Here is a 15,336-nt window from a genome sequence, read left to right as displayed (position 1 = left end):
CTTTTTTTTTTTTTTTTTTTTTTACTAAAGATAGGACACTCGAACCCGCAACTTCGAGTATGGAGAGACTATGCCATTTGAGCTATAACTCGTTGGCATCAATCATCTCACTTCTCTATCATCTTTAAATACTATCACATTCATTGAAATACCTAATTAGATCCTGACCCAAAAAAAAAAAAAAAAACCCTAATTAGATCCATTATAAAATTTTACACTAACAATAAGAAATAATAACACACTATAAAAAAAGGAAAAAAACATGACAAACTTTGTTCTGTTCACATGCTTAAAAAATAACAAACAAAGCAATTTATTTGCAATATGCAAAATTATTGAAATTTTTTTTATTGTTAAGTTATCGCCTGAACCTAAACGGAAAAAGTAGTTTTAAGAATGACGTATTGTTAATTACATAATTCCTTTGACATTGACATCGAAGTTTTATAAATTTCACAAATTTTCACATGTAAAATAGACAAAGTGTTACAATACAAATATCAAAACAAAATAAAAAAAATTAAAATACAACACCAATCAATATATAATCTTCAAAAAGTTACGTCTTAGTTATAAATTTGTACAGAAATAAGAAAAAAAGGTTTATTCACAATTATACCGAACAACTTTATTCGTTGTTGATCCCAAGTCAAAGTTAACAAGAAGGTGGTTGGTTTCATAAGATATTTAGGAGTTGGTTTTATTTCCTAACTTCATGAATTTGTAGCTCCTTTTAATGCTTCACCCTGTTGTGTTGAGCTCCTTTTAATTCAAAAAAAAACTTTATACACAAAATCACTTGCATGACAAAATTATTCAAAGGGACAAAGATATAAACATCTAATTTATTTTTTTTTTTTTTTGAAATTCACATATCTTCAAAAATTTTGTCATGTAAAATGATTTTTTTTTTATACATATACATTGGCTATTTTAAAACCATGTATCTAATTATGATGAGAGTATAAAATTAACATCGAAATCTTCCCTTCTTACATTTGAGAATCCCTCTATATAAAGCTGCCCTGTTAGGAGGCATGGTGTCCTCTAAACTTGGGCCACGCCTCCATTTTTGAATTTTCTCCAAAACAGAAACCTCCTCAGCCAAGAAAGACAATTGTGATGATGTGATTTTTCTACGACAACAACCTCTGCTCTCTATTGGAACTTCCAACACTTGTTTTGCAAACCGCACCTTCTTCTTTCCTTGGTTTTTCTTGCACCCTTTTAAACTCACAAATTCAATCAACACTATGTGGCCTTTACTCTTATAAAGAAAAAAAAAGATAAAAATTCAAGTGCAATAAATTTAACGTAAAGTTGATAAATAAAAACTATTAAATAATTTAACTGATTTGATTAAATTTTTATCTAACGATTTTCAATTATTAATTTTACATAAAGTTAACTGCAATTAAGTTTCCATCAAAAATAAAATATACACGTCTATTGTCTCCTTGGTTAGTCGAACATCGACTTGCTCATAAATATTTGGATTTCAACTAAAAAAAATTGAATATTTACAAATAAAGTTCGAAAATTGGCATTTTATTTTTGTCATTTTGTCATTTTATATGTATATGACTATAATTATTTATGTTTTCAATGAATCTATAATATATCACTCGAAGAACAGTTAATCAATATGTGTTATCGTATAAGAATAGATTCTGTAATAGAATCGAAAGAGATATGCATAAAAGCATATGTATCAAGAAAAAACTTTCTAATTCCGTTTATTTATTGAGTTTGAAAAAAATACCGATTTTTACTAGAAAAAATCTCATGATATCTTAAAAATCTCTTATAAAATAAAAATCATCCGCGTATAAAACGTATTTTAATACCTGTGACATTACTTTTGGCATGTGGGCATAGGACACCCATTTCAAACTCAAATTTCTCCATGAAGTTAGAGAGAAGGCGCTTGTGGACTTGATGAACCAACAAGACCATGCTCCCAGATACAGCAAATACAGCCATCAATCCAAATCTCATTGACGTCTCCATCATATTTCACTTTCTTCTTTGACTTTCACTTATTAGGGGATGCCTGAATTAGTGAAACTTAAATGGTATGGGATTTAACGATGGCTAGATTTTTTTCTTTCTTGAATCCTTTCTTAAGCGTATCTAAATATTCATATTTATTACTGAAATAGATTGTTGGATAGATTTATTTTTACTAAATGGATAAATCAAGACAAAAGATACTTCTAAATATTTATTACAAGACTAGATTCTCGGATAGATTTGGTTTTGCAAAAGGGTAAATTAACTATAGATACTTACCTTCTAATATAAACTTATTAGCACTAAAAGTTGTGTGCATTGGAGCAAATTATGCGCGAGGAGAAACACATCTTATCTATTAATTAGTAAGGTGATATCCCAAATAAGTGCCGTTTTCTTTTCCGTATTTTATATAAAAAAATGTTATATTTACAAAAAAAATTAATTACTAATCATCATATATTTGTATATAAATATAGAAAAAGTATAGATATATTATCTATCAATTTATTGTCAATAATAATTAATTATTATATTTTAATTATAGACAATACTACTATGTAGAAGTCAAAAAGCTTCTACACATGAAAAACTTGCGTGACTTGTATTTAGAGACAACAAGTGTCCTCTTTTACTATTTTGGCCATTCAAACAAAGTATATAAGACCCGATACATTTCAGTTTTTTCAGAATTTTTGTCGTGTATTAGAAGAATGAATTAAAATTAAGTTAGTTTGTTAATTTTTTTATTGGGTCAACTACTTTTAGTTAATTTTTTTAACTTTGAATCCAAAATTTTGAGCAACAGGGATTGAAAGAACAACGTAACTGGAATTGAAAAGAGTTGAAAGGAAGAATCATCTCTGCCTAAAACAAAAAAAAAAAAATGGAGCAACGATCACAAATCCACTAAAATACTATTACCTACCATAAAACACTCACTTATTAATGAATCTGTAACATAATAATATATATAATTACTACTAATTAATCAAACCAAAATCAAACTAACCTCACCAAATATTTACAATGTTTTATTAATGTTTTTATGAAAAAAAATATACTATAGCAAATATTGGAATAATTTTGAGGAAACAAAAAATTGGTATATTTTTTTTAATTGAAAGTAAATATAAATTTGAAAAAAAAAATCTTATTTTAGTGAATATATATTATTTTAAATGCTATTAAATATAAATTCTTTTATATAGTTTATAGTTTACTATATTTATGATAATTTTTTCTCAAATGCTTTAGGATTATAATTTAAAATTTAGAATAAAAAATTTATTATTTAAAGTCTGAAATTTGAGATAAATAAAATAAATTAAAAAAATAACTAATGTTGGCTATTTGATTATCTAATAACATTACTATTGACAAATTTGCTTTTTATCAACTATAATAAAAGCATCTTTTCAAAAACAAATATAATGAAAGCTTGTTAATCAATAACACTATTTCGGATAAGATTTGTAAAAAACTTTTATACTCCTTACTTAAATTTAATAGGTATTTCTCAACTCATTTTCTCTTAATTAATACGTTGATTTATTTATTTATTTTAAATATTTCACATTTTTTTCAATATATTAAAAACATTAAAAGCTTAACTTTAATTTCTTAACTAACCATACTATACGAATAATAATTAGATCCTTCGTTCTTATTTAGTTTATATCTATTTATTTTGCGTTAATAAAATTCATAATATTAAAAACTATCTTTAATTATAGTATAAAAATAACTGAAAGTTAATGATTTATTATTAATTCCGGTTATATTGTTCTTTCAATTCTTGTTGCTCAGAATTTTGGATCCAAGGTAAAAAAAATTATTCAAAGTAGTTGACCCAATAAAAAAATTAACAAACTAACTTAATTTTAATTCATTATTTTAATACACCGTAAAAATTCTGAAAATCCTAAAATGTGTCAAGTTATGTATACTTTTTTTTGAATGGCCAAAAAAATAAAAGAGGACACTTGTTATTTCTAAGTATAAGTCACGCAAATTCTTCATGTGTAGAAGCATTTTGACTTCTACACCATAGCATTGCCCTTTAACTCCAATTAGCATTGACATGTATAATAAAGAGATACATCCACAAAAATATTTTCATTATATTCAACTATAAAAAAAATATTTCTATTAGATACATTTACAAAGACACTTTTATTAAACACAGTCATAAATAAGAGTTGGAAAATTAGTTCTAAAGGGGCCAAGTTAAAAATAAAAGAAAACGATGTAACAAAAACTTAAAATATATGTTAACCTTACTTAATATTATTTTATTTACTAAAGCAATTGTAATTACACTTAAAAGATAAATATTAATATTGCTTAATAATTAATGATTTTATCTTTACTCGTATTTTATACTCATCCAATTTACCAAATTTTTGTGAAGTTGGCATAGTGCCACTTTTGGGATTAGGAACTGCAAATTTTGGTTTCTTACCCTTTTAATATCCTTCAAAAAAAAATTAAAATTTGAATTGTTAGTGTGAGAAACTATAAAGGTTTACCTAATTTTCAATTTTTTAAAATAATAAAAATAAAAGTCTATAATTTCTTTATTTATGAAGATAAAAAAAAGAAACATAATTCTGTAATAAATTAATGGAACAAAATTTAACAACAAAGGGTCCATAGCTCAGTGGTAGAGCATTTGACTGCAGATCAAGAGGTCACCGGTTCGAACCCGGTTGGGCCCTTTAAATTTACATTTATTTTTTTGTATTTTGAATGGAGTTAGGTGACACAAGAACAAGAGAACAACTCTTCTTGCATTTTCTTTTTAAATTAGCTTTACTCAGTTTGTACAGGAAAAAGAAAAACATATACTCTTGCTTTGTTTTTCAAAATCAGTGGAACAACATTGAATTACAATGGGACAATGATACAAAAAAGTATAATATTATTCCTAAATCCTATCTGAAACTTTACTAGCGAGTAGCTGATAGCAATATCACTAGTTCTTAAAGCTCAACAGTAGCATATAGCCATACCCATATTTAATTTCTAGCTACTAATAACTGCTAGAGTTATGGGTCCTCTGATAAGCAAGTCTTCAATTCTAAGAGTTAATACAATTCTTTCAAAAATAGCATCCTCGTCCTCTAAACTGTCCATATACTAATGTGGCTATGAAACAACTTAGCATGATTTTTGCTAATTAAAGATTCTAATTGAAATACAGGAAGGAAGGAATAAAGAAAGGACAGAAACTGCATAATCCCATCAGTGCTTGGCACATCACTTGGCAAGTCCTCCTCAGGAATGAATCTTGAGTCAATATATTAATGTTTTCCATTCACAGTGTTAAGCTCCATATTATGAAACATTCATCCAACGCAAGGAAAAATATGCCAATAGACGGTAACCAAAAACCATTGCTATCAGAGCAACCACCTCTGTTGAGCCACTATCAATTCTGATTCCATTTATCATTGGTGTCACTTCTTCATCATATTGCACCTTCAGCAGAAGTTTGTACGTGTGGTAGTTGAAAGATATGTACCGGATCCACGATATAAATATCGGCACCCTCTGCCGAATTTCGAAGCATGTTAGTTACTTGTTTGAGTTACCATTGAAACTACTCAACAGGTTAATTAAGTTTACCTTCACAAAAAAGCCTCCAGCAAGCATGAAAGTCATTACAGTAACTGAAGCCAATGTTGTTGCCCTTTTCAAGTCCATTAGTGTTGCCCCAATAGCAAGTCCAAGTCCCTTATTTACATTTAACAAACAACCTTAGCTCATTAAAACTATAGTTGTTATCTTTACTAGTAGTTGGTTCTAGAAATAGTGATGCGTATATAATATACCTGAGCTGCAACTATGCAGAGAAAAACTGTAAGGATGCTAAGCAAGAATGGTCCTGCACTGAGTCTCAATCCAGCCATGAAGTAAACAACTAAGAGGAAAAGCACTGGTAAGATAAGGTCTAATGGAAGGTCACTTGTAGTTCTTGCCACAAAATATGCACTTAGTCTATACATATCTGTTGCTCTTTCCTTATTTAACATTGCTCTCTCTTGTGGGAATGTGAATATTGCAGTGAAGACAGGAAAGAATCCCCAAAACACAGCAATGAAGAAAAGTAGTCCTGCCTGAATTGACAAAATGTGAAGATATATATAAGATGTTAAAACTTATCAGTACATGTTGTGATTGGTGCTGTCATAGTGAAGAGGAGTTTACCTGGTCTTGCATGCCTTTTGGGTTTTTAGCATCTGATTGCCACCATAGCAATCCTAAGATGACTGCTGTGGATAGAACTTGTGTGATTCTCAACCAGCTGAAATAGTCATGCCTCCTTTCTTTGAATCCTCTCAAGAACAAGATGGAAAATTGCTCACACCAACTTGCTCCCCATTGTCTTTTAGAACAAAGAACCTTAGACTTGAGTTCTTCATCAAGGGGGATAGGAACCAGTAGCTTTTTCTTTTCTATTTCAGCAACTCTAGTCTCATACGCCTCCACTAGATACTGACAAAAAATTATAAATACTATAAGCAAACAAATACTAAAATAGGTACAATATTTCCGTCTTATCTCTCAATTTTCTGCGCTAAAACATTTACCAAACAGAATCAATCTTAAATGATATAAAATGGATAATGAGAAGTTAGTTACCTCTTGCACAAGTGCAGGTGATGGTTTCCCATTGCGAGTTTCAGCTTCTGACAAATTCCCCATTTGAACTTTATCCTCTAACTCTGATGGAACAGAAACATCATTTATGTTACCATTTGCAAGGTCAAGTAGAAACTCTGCTGGGTTCATGGTGATGAGAGGTGAACACCCTATGTACTGGAAGTAAGACATAGCTTCAGATGCTTTTCCAAAGTAAATCAAGCTCCCTTTTCCTAAAAGGATCAACTTATCAAATTTATGGAAGAGCCTGCTTGATGGTTGATGGATTGTTGTCACTACCGTTTTACCAGCCTGCAAGCAAGTATAGGAATGTGATGGATCCTACTTTCAATTTCTATGAATTGAAAAGGAAATGAATAAGAATGAGAATGAGAAAAAAAAAAAAGTACCTCTGCTATGTGTTGTAGCATCTGAACAATCCTCAAGGCTGTTGTAGAATCGAGGCCAGAAGTTGGTTCATCAAGAAGAAGAAGAGAAGGGTTGATTATGATCTCATTGCCAATACAGACTCTCTTCCTCTCTCCCCCAGATACTCCTCGAACAAAGGATCCTCCTATCATAGTGTCTTGGCACCTGTTTCATGTATCATACTATTACTATTCCTATATTGTTGTGGATAGAATGATAATCAAGCTATTCATTATTTAGTTACTACTACCTTTCCAAACCAAGCTCATAGATGACATCTAAAGCACGTTGTTCCTTTTGCTCCTGAGTTAATGTATTTGGCAATCTTAGTCTGGCTGCATATGTCAATGTTTCTTTTACGGTTAGATGAGGAAACAGAACATCATCTTGTGTCACAAATCCAATCCTGCCACCACATGCATACAATCAAACATGTCAAATTTTCTAATGATTTTCAACTATCAAATTTATCTGAATACATCTGCACGTGAGTTTTCTCCAAAATAGTATAAAAAAGTGAAGATAGGTGTTGGAATCTTACCTACTCTTGAGGAACTTAGAATAAGGCTGGTCATTGTAGGTGATAGATCCACCAACAGTGGGGTGATGAGTTATTCTTCCTCCAAGAAGACTCAGCAGTGATGTTTTTCCACTTCCTGAGGGTCCCATCAATGCCAAAACTTCCCCTGGACTCACACAACCAGTAATACCCTTCAGTATATCCTTCTCCTCACTTGTTGTCATTCCTTTCATCACTACCTTATATGTCACATCACTGAACTGCACATTTATCCCCATAATCACAATTTAACTCTTATTTACTAGTAACTAATTATTATTATTATTATAATATCAAGCATAAAATTAAGCTCAATGCACATATCTTATAAAGCCTCTCAAATCCAGAAGATGGTTTCCAAAGCCTCAACCTATGTCTTTCTTCAAGGGTATGACAAAATAAATTTACACTGATGCCCTGTATGTGTGTGTTAGTATAGGCATCATCATCAAAAAGAAAAAAATGTAAAAATGAAAATAAAAAAGATTATGGTAGGTAATAATGTTATTATTAATTCTGGGTGAGAAGAAGGGGGGGGGGGGGTAGTCTTGTACATTGACATCACAAGAAATATGAAACATTGTACAAGACTGAACCTGATCATGCTTATATTGCTAGCTTATTGGTGGCGTTGATCAATGATTGATATAATGAAGCTTCAATAATCGTTCCCTGCCCAAATACATATATAGCACCATATCAAACTCACGCTCTATTATTCATCAAGGTTTGGATACCGGTGCAGGCAGGGAATTGAATCAACAGCAACAAAAGCTTTTTTTTATTTTTATTATTATTGTTATTTATATGTAAAAATAGTATGTGGTACCTTTAGATATATTGGTAGAGTAAGATCCATTTGAAACTTTGGCTTATGAGTTCCAGCTTCAATATCTTCCGCTGCAATATACATTATATGCAACCTATTTTATATATAATTTTGGATTAAAATATATATATTTCCTCTTCAAAAGTAGAAGCCAATATATACTAGGCAGTTATTCTGTGTAGTTTATTACTTCATTTTTCTCTAACTATGTATATATAGTGTAAAGAAAAATGATTGAAGGTGCAATGATATTCACAGCAGGTCTATCTGATCTATAAAGTCCAAATGAAAGAAAATTGATTGAGACCCTTAATAATAATAATTAATGCTTTATGGTAAGTCAAACAGATTCCACTATATACGTTACAAAAAGTCAAACTGAACTCTAATAAAGGGGCCCAAGAATGAAACAATATACTGTGCTTTTCCATAAAAAAACAATGAAGGAAGAGTCATCATATAGGTCCAGTGATGAAGTGCTACATCAAATTGTCGTCAATGATCATAGTCAACAAAGAAATATACATAAACCTAATGTATTAAACTCTCCTACACTAAATTAAATAAAATAATTTTCGTGGTTAATTAGACCGACGTTACTGTATGTTATTAATTATTATGATAAATTGGTGACTTGTGGGGACCATGAAGATTAGGCTTAGACACAAGTGGCTCATATGGAAAAGGACATTAGCACAGTAACATTAATTATACTTGTGTAGTTGTTCTGGACCGTTAATCACGGGTTTGTAGTTAAAGGTTTGTTGGTTTGTAGTTAGATAACTGAGACACGTATTACATCTAAGACATAAATTTTTATTATAATTTTGCTTTTTCAAAATTTTTAAAATGTTACTTTCTAGTTTCTACTCTTATAATCTTCATCATTAATAATAAAGATAGAATTAGTTTTTAATAACAAGTATGCTGTTTTTTATAGGGGTGTTCATGAATCGGATCTGATCCGTATATCTGTGGTATTTATTCGAATTCGATCCGAAGATTGCGGATATAGATTCGATTCACAAGGCTATCAGATCGGATCTAATCTGCGCAATAATAGAATTAGATTACGAATTTTGTGTAGGTATCGTCGTATCGGCATATTTGATCTGCATATCCGCGTATCCACAAAAATAAATAAATAAATATTCTTTTTATGTTTTATTTCAACTAATAATTATCATATATGTTGTATTATTTTAATTTATTATTTAAAAAAATATATTTAATATTATTTTAAGAATAAACATAATTTAAAAAAATAGAAAAATAAATTTTATTGATATTTTTTAATAAAAATAAACTTTTAAAAATATTTTTGTGTTTTGTGAATATATCTGATATCCGATCTGATTCAATACGTACGAATCTAAGTTTAAAAACCACATATCCAGTGATTTTAGTGTGGATAAGATCAATATTATATCAAATCCGATCCAATTCACGTTCACCTTGTTCTTTATTAGTATCTTAATAATTGAACACACTAAGTATATTTATGTGTGTGTGTTTTTTTTTTATTATTTCAAGAAAATAAACAACACATCTTTAAAGTGCATAAGCCTTAATAGCAACGCCGAATAAGTATATAAAAAAAAGTAATGCTAGCTAGAAAAAAAGAACAGCCAGAACTGACTTTATTTAGCATTAATTAATTGTCGCAACAATTAATGAATGCTAAATAAGATAAGTTATGTCTGTTTTTGGCTAATTTTCTTTGGTTACTAAACATTTCCCATAAAAAAAATAGTAATGTCAAGATAACAGCAGCTTGTAAGTTGTAACCCTTCCTAAAACTGTTACAACTATTTGCTATTTCAATTTTCATCTATCACTAAGTCTTTAATCAAATCTCTTGTGCATGAGAAAATAAATATATGTAATTGGAGGAATAAAATAAGATAAAAACTAAAAAAAAAAAAGTACTAGTTCAAGTTTAAATATGTAAGAAAATACTGTGGTCAGTGTGGTGTTTGATGTTTCCATAATAAGGATGAGTAGGGATGACCAAATTCAGTGGCTACACTTAACTTCCGTATTACCAATGCCCACTCAAATTTATGTGAATCACGGACACGTACTAATTAGGGATTGTACTTACTACTTACCTATTTTTGTTCTTTTTGCCATTGTTATTTCTGTGTATAACAATAATGTAAGTTTTACTTGAAAAAATGTTTATTAAGTACTTAAACTGCAACGCCTATGGGGACCGTTATTTAATTTGTCACACAATTTAAACAAATACTTAAACTGTAATTGATGTTGCTTGCTTGCTTAATAATATCTAAAAAGAAATCGATTAATAATTAAGTATAATTAACATATCATCAAACTAGATATTTATATCATATAGCTTTTAAATAATAATAAGGGATTAATTCTTTAATGATTTAAAGTAATAATACATAATTGTGTGTGTATATAAAAAATATGAGTAATACTAGGTAGACAAAAAAAACCAGCCGGAACTTTTCTTATTTAGCATCTATTAATTGTCGCGACAATTAATGAATGCTAAATAAGGAAAGTTATGGCTGTTTTTGGCTAATATTTTTTTGTTACCAAACATTTTCCAAAAAATATTTTATATACAAAATAATTCCTCGAAGAATAATTCTGTTGCTGAAGACTAACGTTAGGGAATCAATATTATAATAGTTAATTTATTTCAACTAATATTATAATAGATTATTAAACAAATTTAATATAAAATTTATTAAATATGATTTTTTGTTAAGTTTAAATTTAAAAATATTTTTTCTAATTAAATTTGATATATTCTTATTTTTAAAAAATTTAAATGTTTTTCATATTAAATTAGTTCATTTATTTTGTCCTTCCAAAAGTTCACTGTTTATAGAACACGAGAGCTAAATATGCATTCATATATAATTATATATCATCAAATAATTTTTTTGGTGGCTTAATTTTTTTTTTTTTGGCTGACATATATCATCAAATAATTAAACCCAGAATAATTTATTTATATATTTTATTATTACTTCGTGGTTCTAGTAAGGACACAACATATATTAAGTTCTAGAGCGTTCGTAACCTTGCATTCTTATTAGAAGACTGATGAAATCTGAGCCTCAATTCGAAACTCAATTAATGTAGTATATACTATCATATTCATACTCGTGAAACATCATTGAAAAAGGTACGTACGTATAAGCCTTCACCCCCTAATAATTAATTAATTTCTACAGAAGCGCATGAGTAAATATAATTTAAAAAAATCCAACGTGCATTTTGCTAATCACTATCTATACGCCTCTAGATAATTTGATTTGAAGTTTAATGAAAGATAAAATTGAATCTTTTTAAATCATATTGCCATCGTATTTTTTAACAATTAAATTATGACCTTTTTTTTTTATATAATTTACTGTGTTAAAAAATACAATTAACAAACATAAAATATTTCCTAAAATGTTAATAATTTTTATTTAAAAATATTTAATTTAATTTTTTTATTTTCTTTTATAAAATTATTAAGGTAAGTTAAAGTTTCCTTCGTATAAAAGACAAAATGTGAAAATAGTTAAATAACTTGACTATTTGACTAAACTTTTATTTACTATATTCAGATGAATAATTTTGTAGTTACCAATTATTAATTATAGGTACAAATTTATATGGAGTAATTTTTTTATATAAAATTAATAATTAAAAATTATTAAATAATTTAAAATTTTTGAATAAATGATTATTTATTAATTATTAACTTCAGACTAAGAAAACTGCAAGTAAGTCTTCATCTTAATCCTGTGATATAAATGTATTTGATATTTGGATTGAGAGAAGAGAGTTATGAGTTATTTAAGAGGAAGATAGTTGTAAGTAAGTCTCTAGCTTTAACCATGTAATATAAATGTATTTAGGAAAAATATAGATAGACAATGAAAATATTAAACAATATAAATAATGAATATATCGGAAATTTATTTTATTAGGTGTACAAATAGTTATTCTAATATTAAAATTCAAGTGATCAGTAATTTAAAAGTGTAGTATATTTTAATTTAATTAATAGTTATTTATGATGTTTAAAAAAATTATTGATTACTTAGCATAACCCATGTATTTAATGTTTAGATTGAGAGAAGAGAATTAAGAGTTATTTGTGATAAAGATAGCTTTATGTAAATCTTTCTGTCAATCACATAATATAAATGTAGTATTTGATATATAAATTGAGAGAAGAGAATTATTGTGAGATATTTTATTTTAGTTAAAAATTCAGGTGTAATTAATTTTAGTTGAAATTGATAGTTAAAAATAATTAAATAATTTAATATATTTAACTAAATTATTATTTAACTATTTTCAGATTATAAATTGTAGTAAAATTAATTATATCTGAATTTTTATCTTATATTAATTATAAAAAAAAGCAGGTGGAAAAAGAAGTTGAAAGAAGAGGCTTACGGATATCATCATCATCACTGAAGGGCTTGTAGTCGGAGATTTCATCATCAGGAGGAAGAGTGAAGCCAGTGAAGGAGAAAGACAGCCCCAAGCTCGCACTTGACGCTCTGCTAAGTGCCGCACCGCTGCTCACCTCATCCACCTCTATCTTCATCTGCGCGCTCCGAGACTTCCTTATGTGCGTCATCCTCCTGCTCGATTTCCGAGACAGGTTTCCTCCTCCACCACTCTCCGGCGATGACTTAATACTATTCGCCGCCGTCGCCGATTCCATCATCAATAGCTGATCCGATTTCGTTCTTGCTATTCCTGACGATGACGTGTTTCCATTCTCCATATCTCTATAATAAATTTAAACATTAAAATCATTTTTTACTGCAACTAACTGGAAAGTGGAAAAGAAGATAATCATTGTAAATTTGAAATTATCTTACCCTTTCTTTCTTTCTTCGTTTCTTTTCTGTTTTGAGAGAAGACCATGCTCCAATAACAACTGAATAATTCGATCCACTACTCGTTCACGCTTTTTATAAAGGAAAGTTAGTTAAGACTTAAGACGTATGTTGAGCGAAGTTACCAAACCACCCCTTGATAAGTACTGGGACTCGTGGCATTGCAAGTAATCTACATGAGGATGCATCGTGGACCTTTGTTGCATCAATGACGGTTTTTCCGTACACGTGTCAAACATGTGAAGAATTATTATTCTCATTTAATAATATTTCCATGCAATTAATTATAATTAATTAAATTGATTTCCGAGAATTTTGGAGGGACATTAGGTGACTATTAGCATGGCATTATGACGTCACTGTTTGATCGAGATTCAAGGTGGTAAGCGCGTCAAAGCTTTTAGTATTAATGGTAGGTTTAACCTTATACGCGCGTGGCTATTCATCGCTGATGTGGCGGCTAATACGGACAAATTGAAGGTCACGCAAGTCTTTAAATAATGAAACCATGCATGCATTATTAGTTTTGGATAATTGATTGGAGTTACAGATATTTTTATTTTTAATTTTTTTTATTATGGAACAATTAATATTTGTAATTTATACAATTTTAAATGTTCGAATATGATTATATACAAAATAACTTTTGCTATAAAAAGAAAAAGCTTCGAGGGACTTGAGGCCAGTCATCTCATAAGCTTGCATCGCATGCTTTGGATCACATGTTACCTACAGCCGAGGGAACTTAGCTAGGTTTTGGAATTTTGCATGCCAAAAAGATTTCATTTAATTTATTTCCTCTAAAATAACTAGAGCAATCAATACGGTAACGTTAGAAAAAAAAAAAAAACTCAAAATTTATAACAATTAACGAATATTAAATAAAATAAGTTTTGATTATTTATTTTTTTTATTATTAAATATTTTCGATATCCATAATGCAAGGTTTCTTTTTGCAACAAGTATAATATTTATGTGGTAGTTGTTTTATCATCGTAAATAGAAATGATTAACGCAGGAAGGTGTCAGCTGTGAATGTGTGCTATGGTCATCTTTGACGTGCTGCGATCCCTATCATTTTCTCACCATTTGAAGTACTCATCAATTCATCACTTGTGACATTGTATGTGTTGCTAGCTTCGCGAGATTTCTTCTAATCTAGCTTGATAATGAAATATGTATACATGTAATTTGCTAAGCTAGCCACTTTAATTTGCACAAATCAGTGTCCGGCGCTAGAATAACCAAAATGTTTAGTAACCAAACTAAATTAGCTAAAAGCAGTTAGAATTAATCTTATTTAACATTCATTAATTATTAGAATGGGTCTCTCTAATGGTAGCACACACAATTTGATTAAATAATCCATCCGCCACCCTAATTAATTCAGTTATTCCCATTGTCGTTTTGATTTCTCTTGTACGTTTATGAATTAGTTTGTGGCTTATTTGAATACAAGTTGTATTTGGAGTCTAGAATTTAATATAAATAAAATATTTTAAAAAATTAACTAATATTAATTAAAAAAATAATTATTTATCATTTTTTTAAATATATTCATACTATACATGAAACTGACTATTATTAATATGAATAAGCATATAAAATTAATTTTTAATTAGTCAGTTAATTTTCTTTTTTTGGGGGGGGGGGGGGGGTAAAATGACCTTTGAACTTTTATGTTTTGGTAAAAAAATATTGATCCTCTAATTGACCTTTATTAATAAAAATTTGAAACCTTAAATAGCGCAATAGATAGCCTATTAACTAGATACATATAGACGACGATGTGAATTTTAATATTTTTAAAAGAAAAATGTTGAGCATGTTTGTGTAGGAACATAATTTAATCAACAATAATTTATTTTAAAAATTCCTACCTCATTTTCTTTTAAAAAAATTATGAAGTGCTCGGAGTTATTTTTTTGTTTTGAAACAAAATTTGTTAATCAAACGTACATACCTAGATG

General features: G+C 28.8%; 2 protein-coding genes and 1 non-coding gene across 8 annotated transcripts; 1 reads left to right on the top strand and 2 right to left on the bottom strand.

The window, feature by feature from the left end:
* Nucleotides 1–572: 572 nt before the first annotated feature.
* LOC107621351 (uncharacterized) lies at nt 573–2,091 on the bottom strand. The gene is made up of 2 exons (XM_016323378.3): nt 1,848–2,091; nt 573–1,224 (listed from the first exon to the last, which is right to left on the bottom strand). Exons 1-2 carry the CDS (start codon nt 2,011–2,013, stop codon nt 971–973), a joined length of 420 nt encoding a protein of 139 aa, XP_016178864.2. The 5' UTR covers nt 2,014–2,091; the 3' UTR covers nt 573–970.
* A 2,570-nt stretch (nt 2,092–4,661) lies between these two features.
* Nucleotides 4,662–4,733, top strand: TRNAC-GCA (transfer RNA cysteine (anticodon GCA)). The gene has a single exon. It is a non-coding gene; the product is annotated as a tRNA-Cys (tRNA).
* Nucleotides 4,734–4,831: 98 nt separating this feature from the next.
* On the bottom strand, nt 4,832–13,468 carry LOC107623015 (ABC transporter G family member 22). Of its 6 annotated transcripts, none has more exons than XM_016325132.3 (12): nt 13,349–13,418; nt 12,915–13,255; nt 8,478–8,548; nt 8,245–8,320; nt 7,631–8,065; nt 7,340–7,495; nt 7,071–7,254; nt 6,661–6,972; nt 6,226–6,513; nt 5,850–6,134; nt 5,644–5,751; nt 4,832–5,568 (listed from the first exon to the last, which is right to left on the bottom strand). In XM_016325132.3, the coding sequence occupies exons 5-12, from the start codon at nt 7,885–7,887 to the stop codon at nt 5,353–5,355; spliced, it is 1,806 nt and encodes a 601-aa protein (XP_016180618.1). In that variant the 5' UTR covers nt 7,888–8,065; nt 8,245–8,320; nt 8,478–8,548; nt 12,915–13,255; nt 13,349–13,418; the 3' UTR covers nt 4,832–5,352. The 6 variants fall into 6 exon arrangements, with proteins under 6 accessions (XP_016180618.1, XP_088341001.1, XP_016180619.1 ...); XM_088484875.1 differs by having other exon boundaries at nt 7,631–8,057; nt 13,349–13,409; XM_016325133.3 differs by lacking the exon at nt 8,245–8,320 and having other exon boundaries at nt 7,631–7,869; nt 13,349–13,468.
* Between the last annotated feature and the right edge of the window lie 1,868 nt (nt 13,469–15,336).

Source organism: Arachis ipaensis, chromosome B10, assembly GCF_059453495.1.
Source record: "Arachis ipaensis isolate K30076 ecotype BB chromosome B10, ASM5945349v1, whole genome shotgun sequence".
Lineage (NCBI taxonomy): Eukaryota > Viridiplantae > Streptophyta > Magnoliopsida > Fabales > Fabaceae > Arachis > Arachis ipaensis.
Note: the sequence above shows the minus strand (reverse complement) of the source record. Positions and strands in the feature narration are given on the sequence as shown.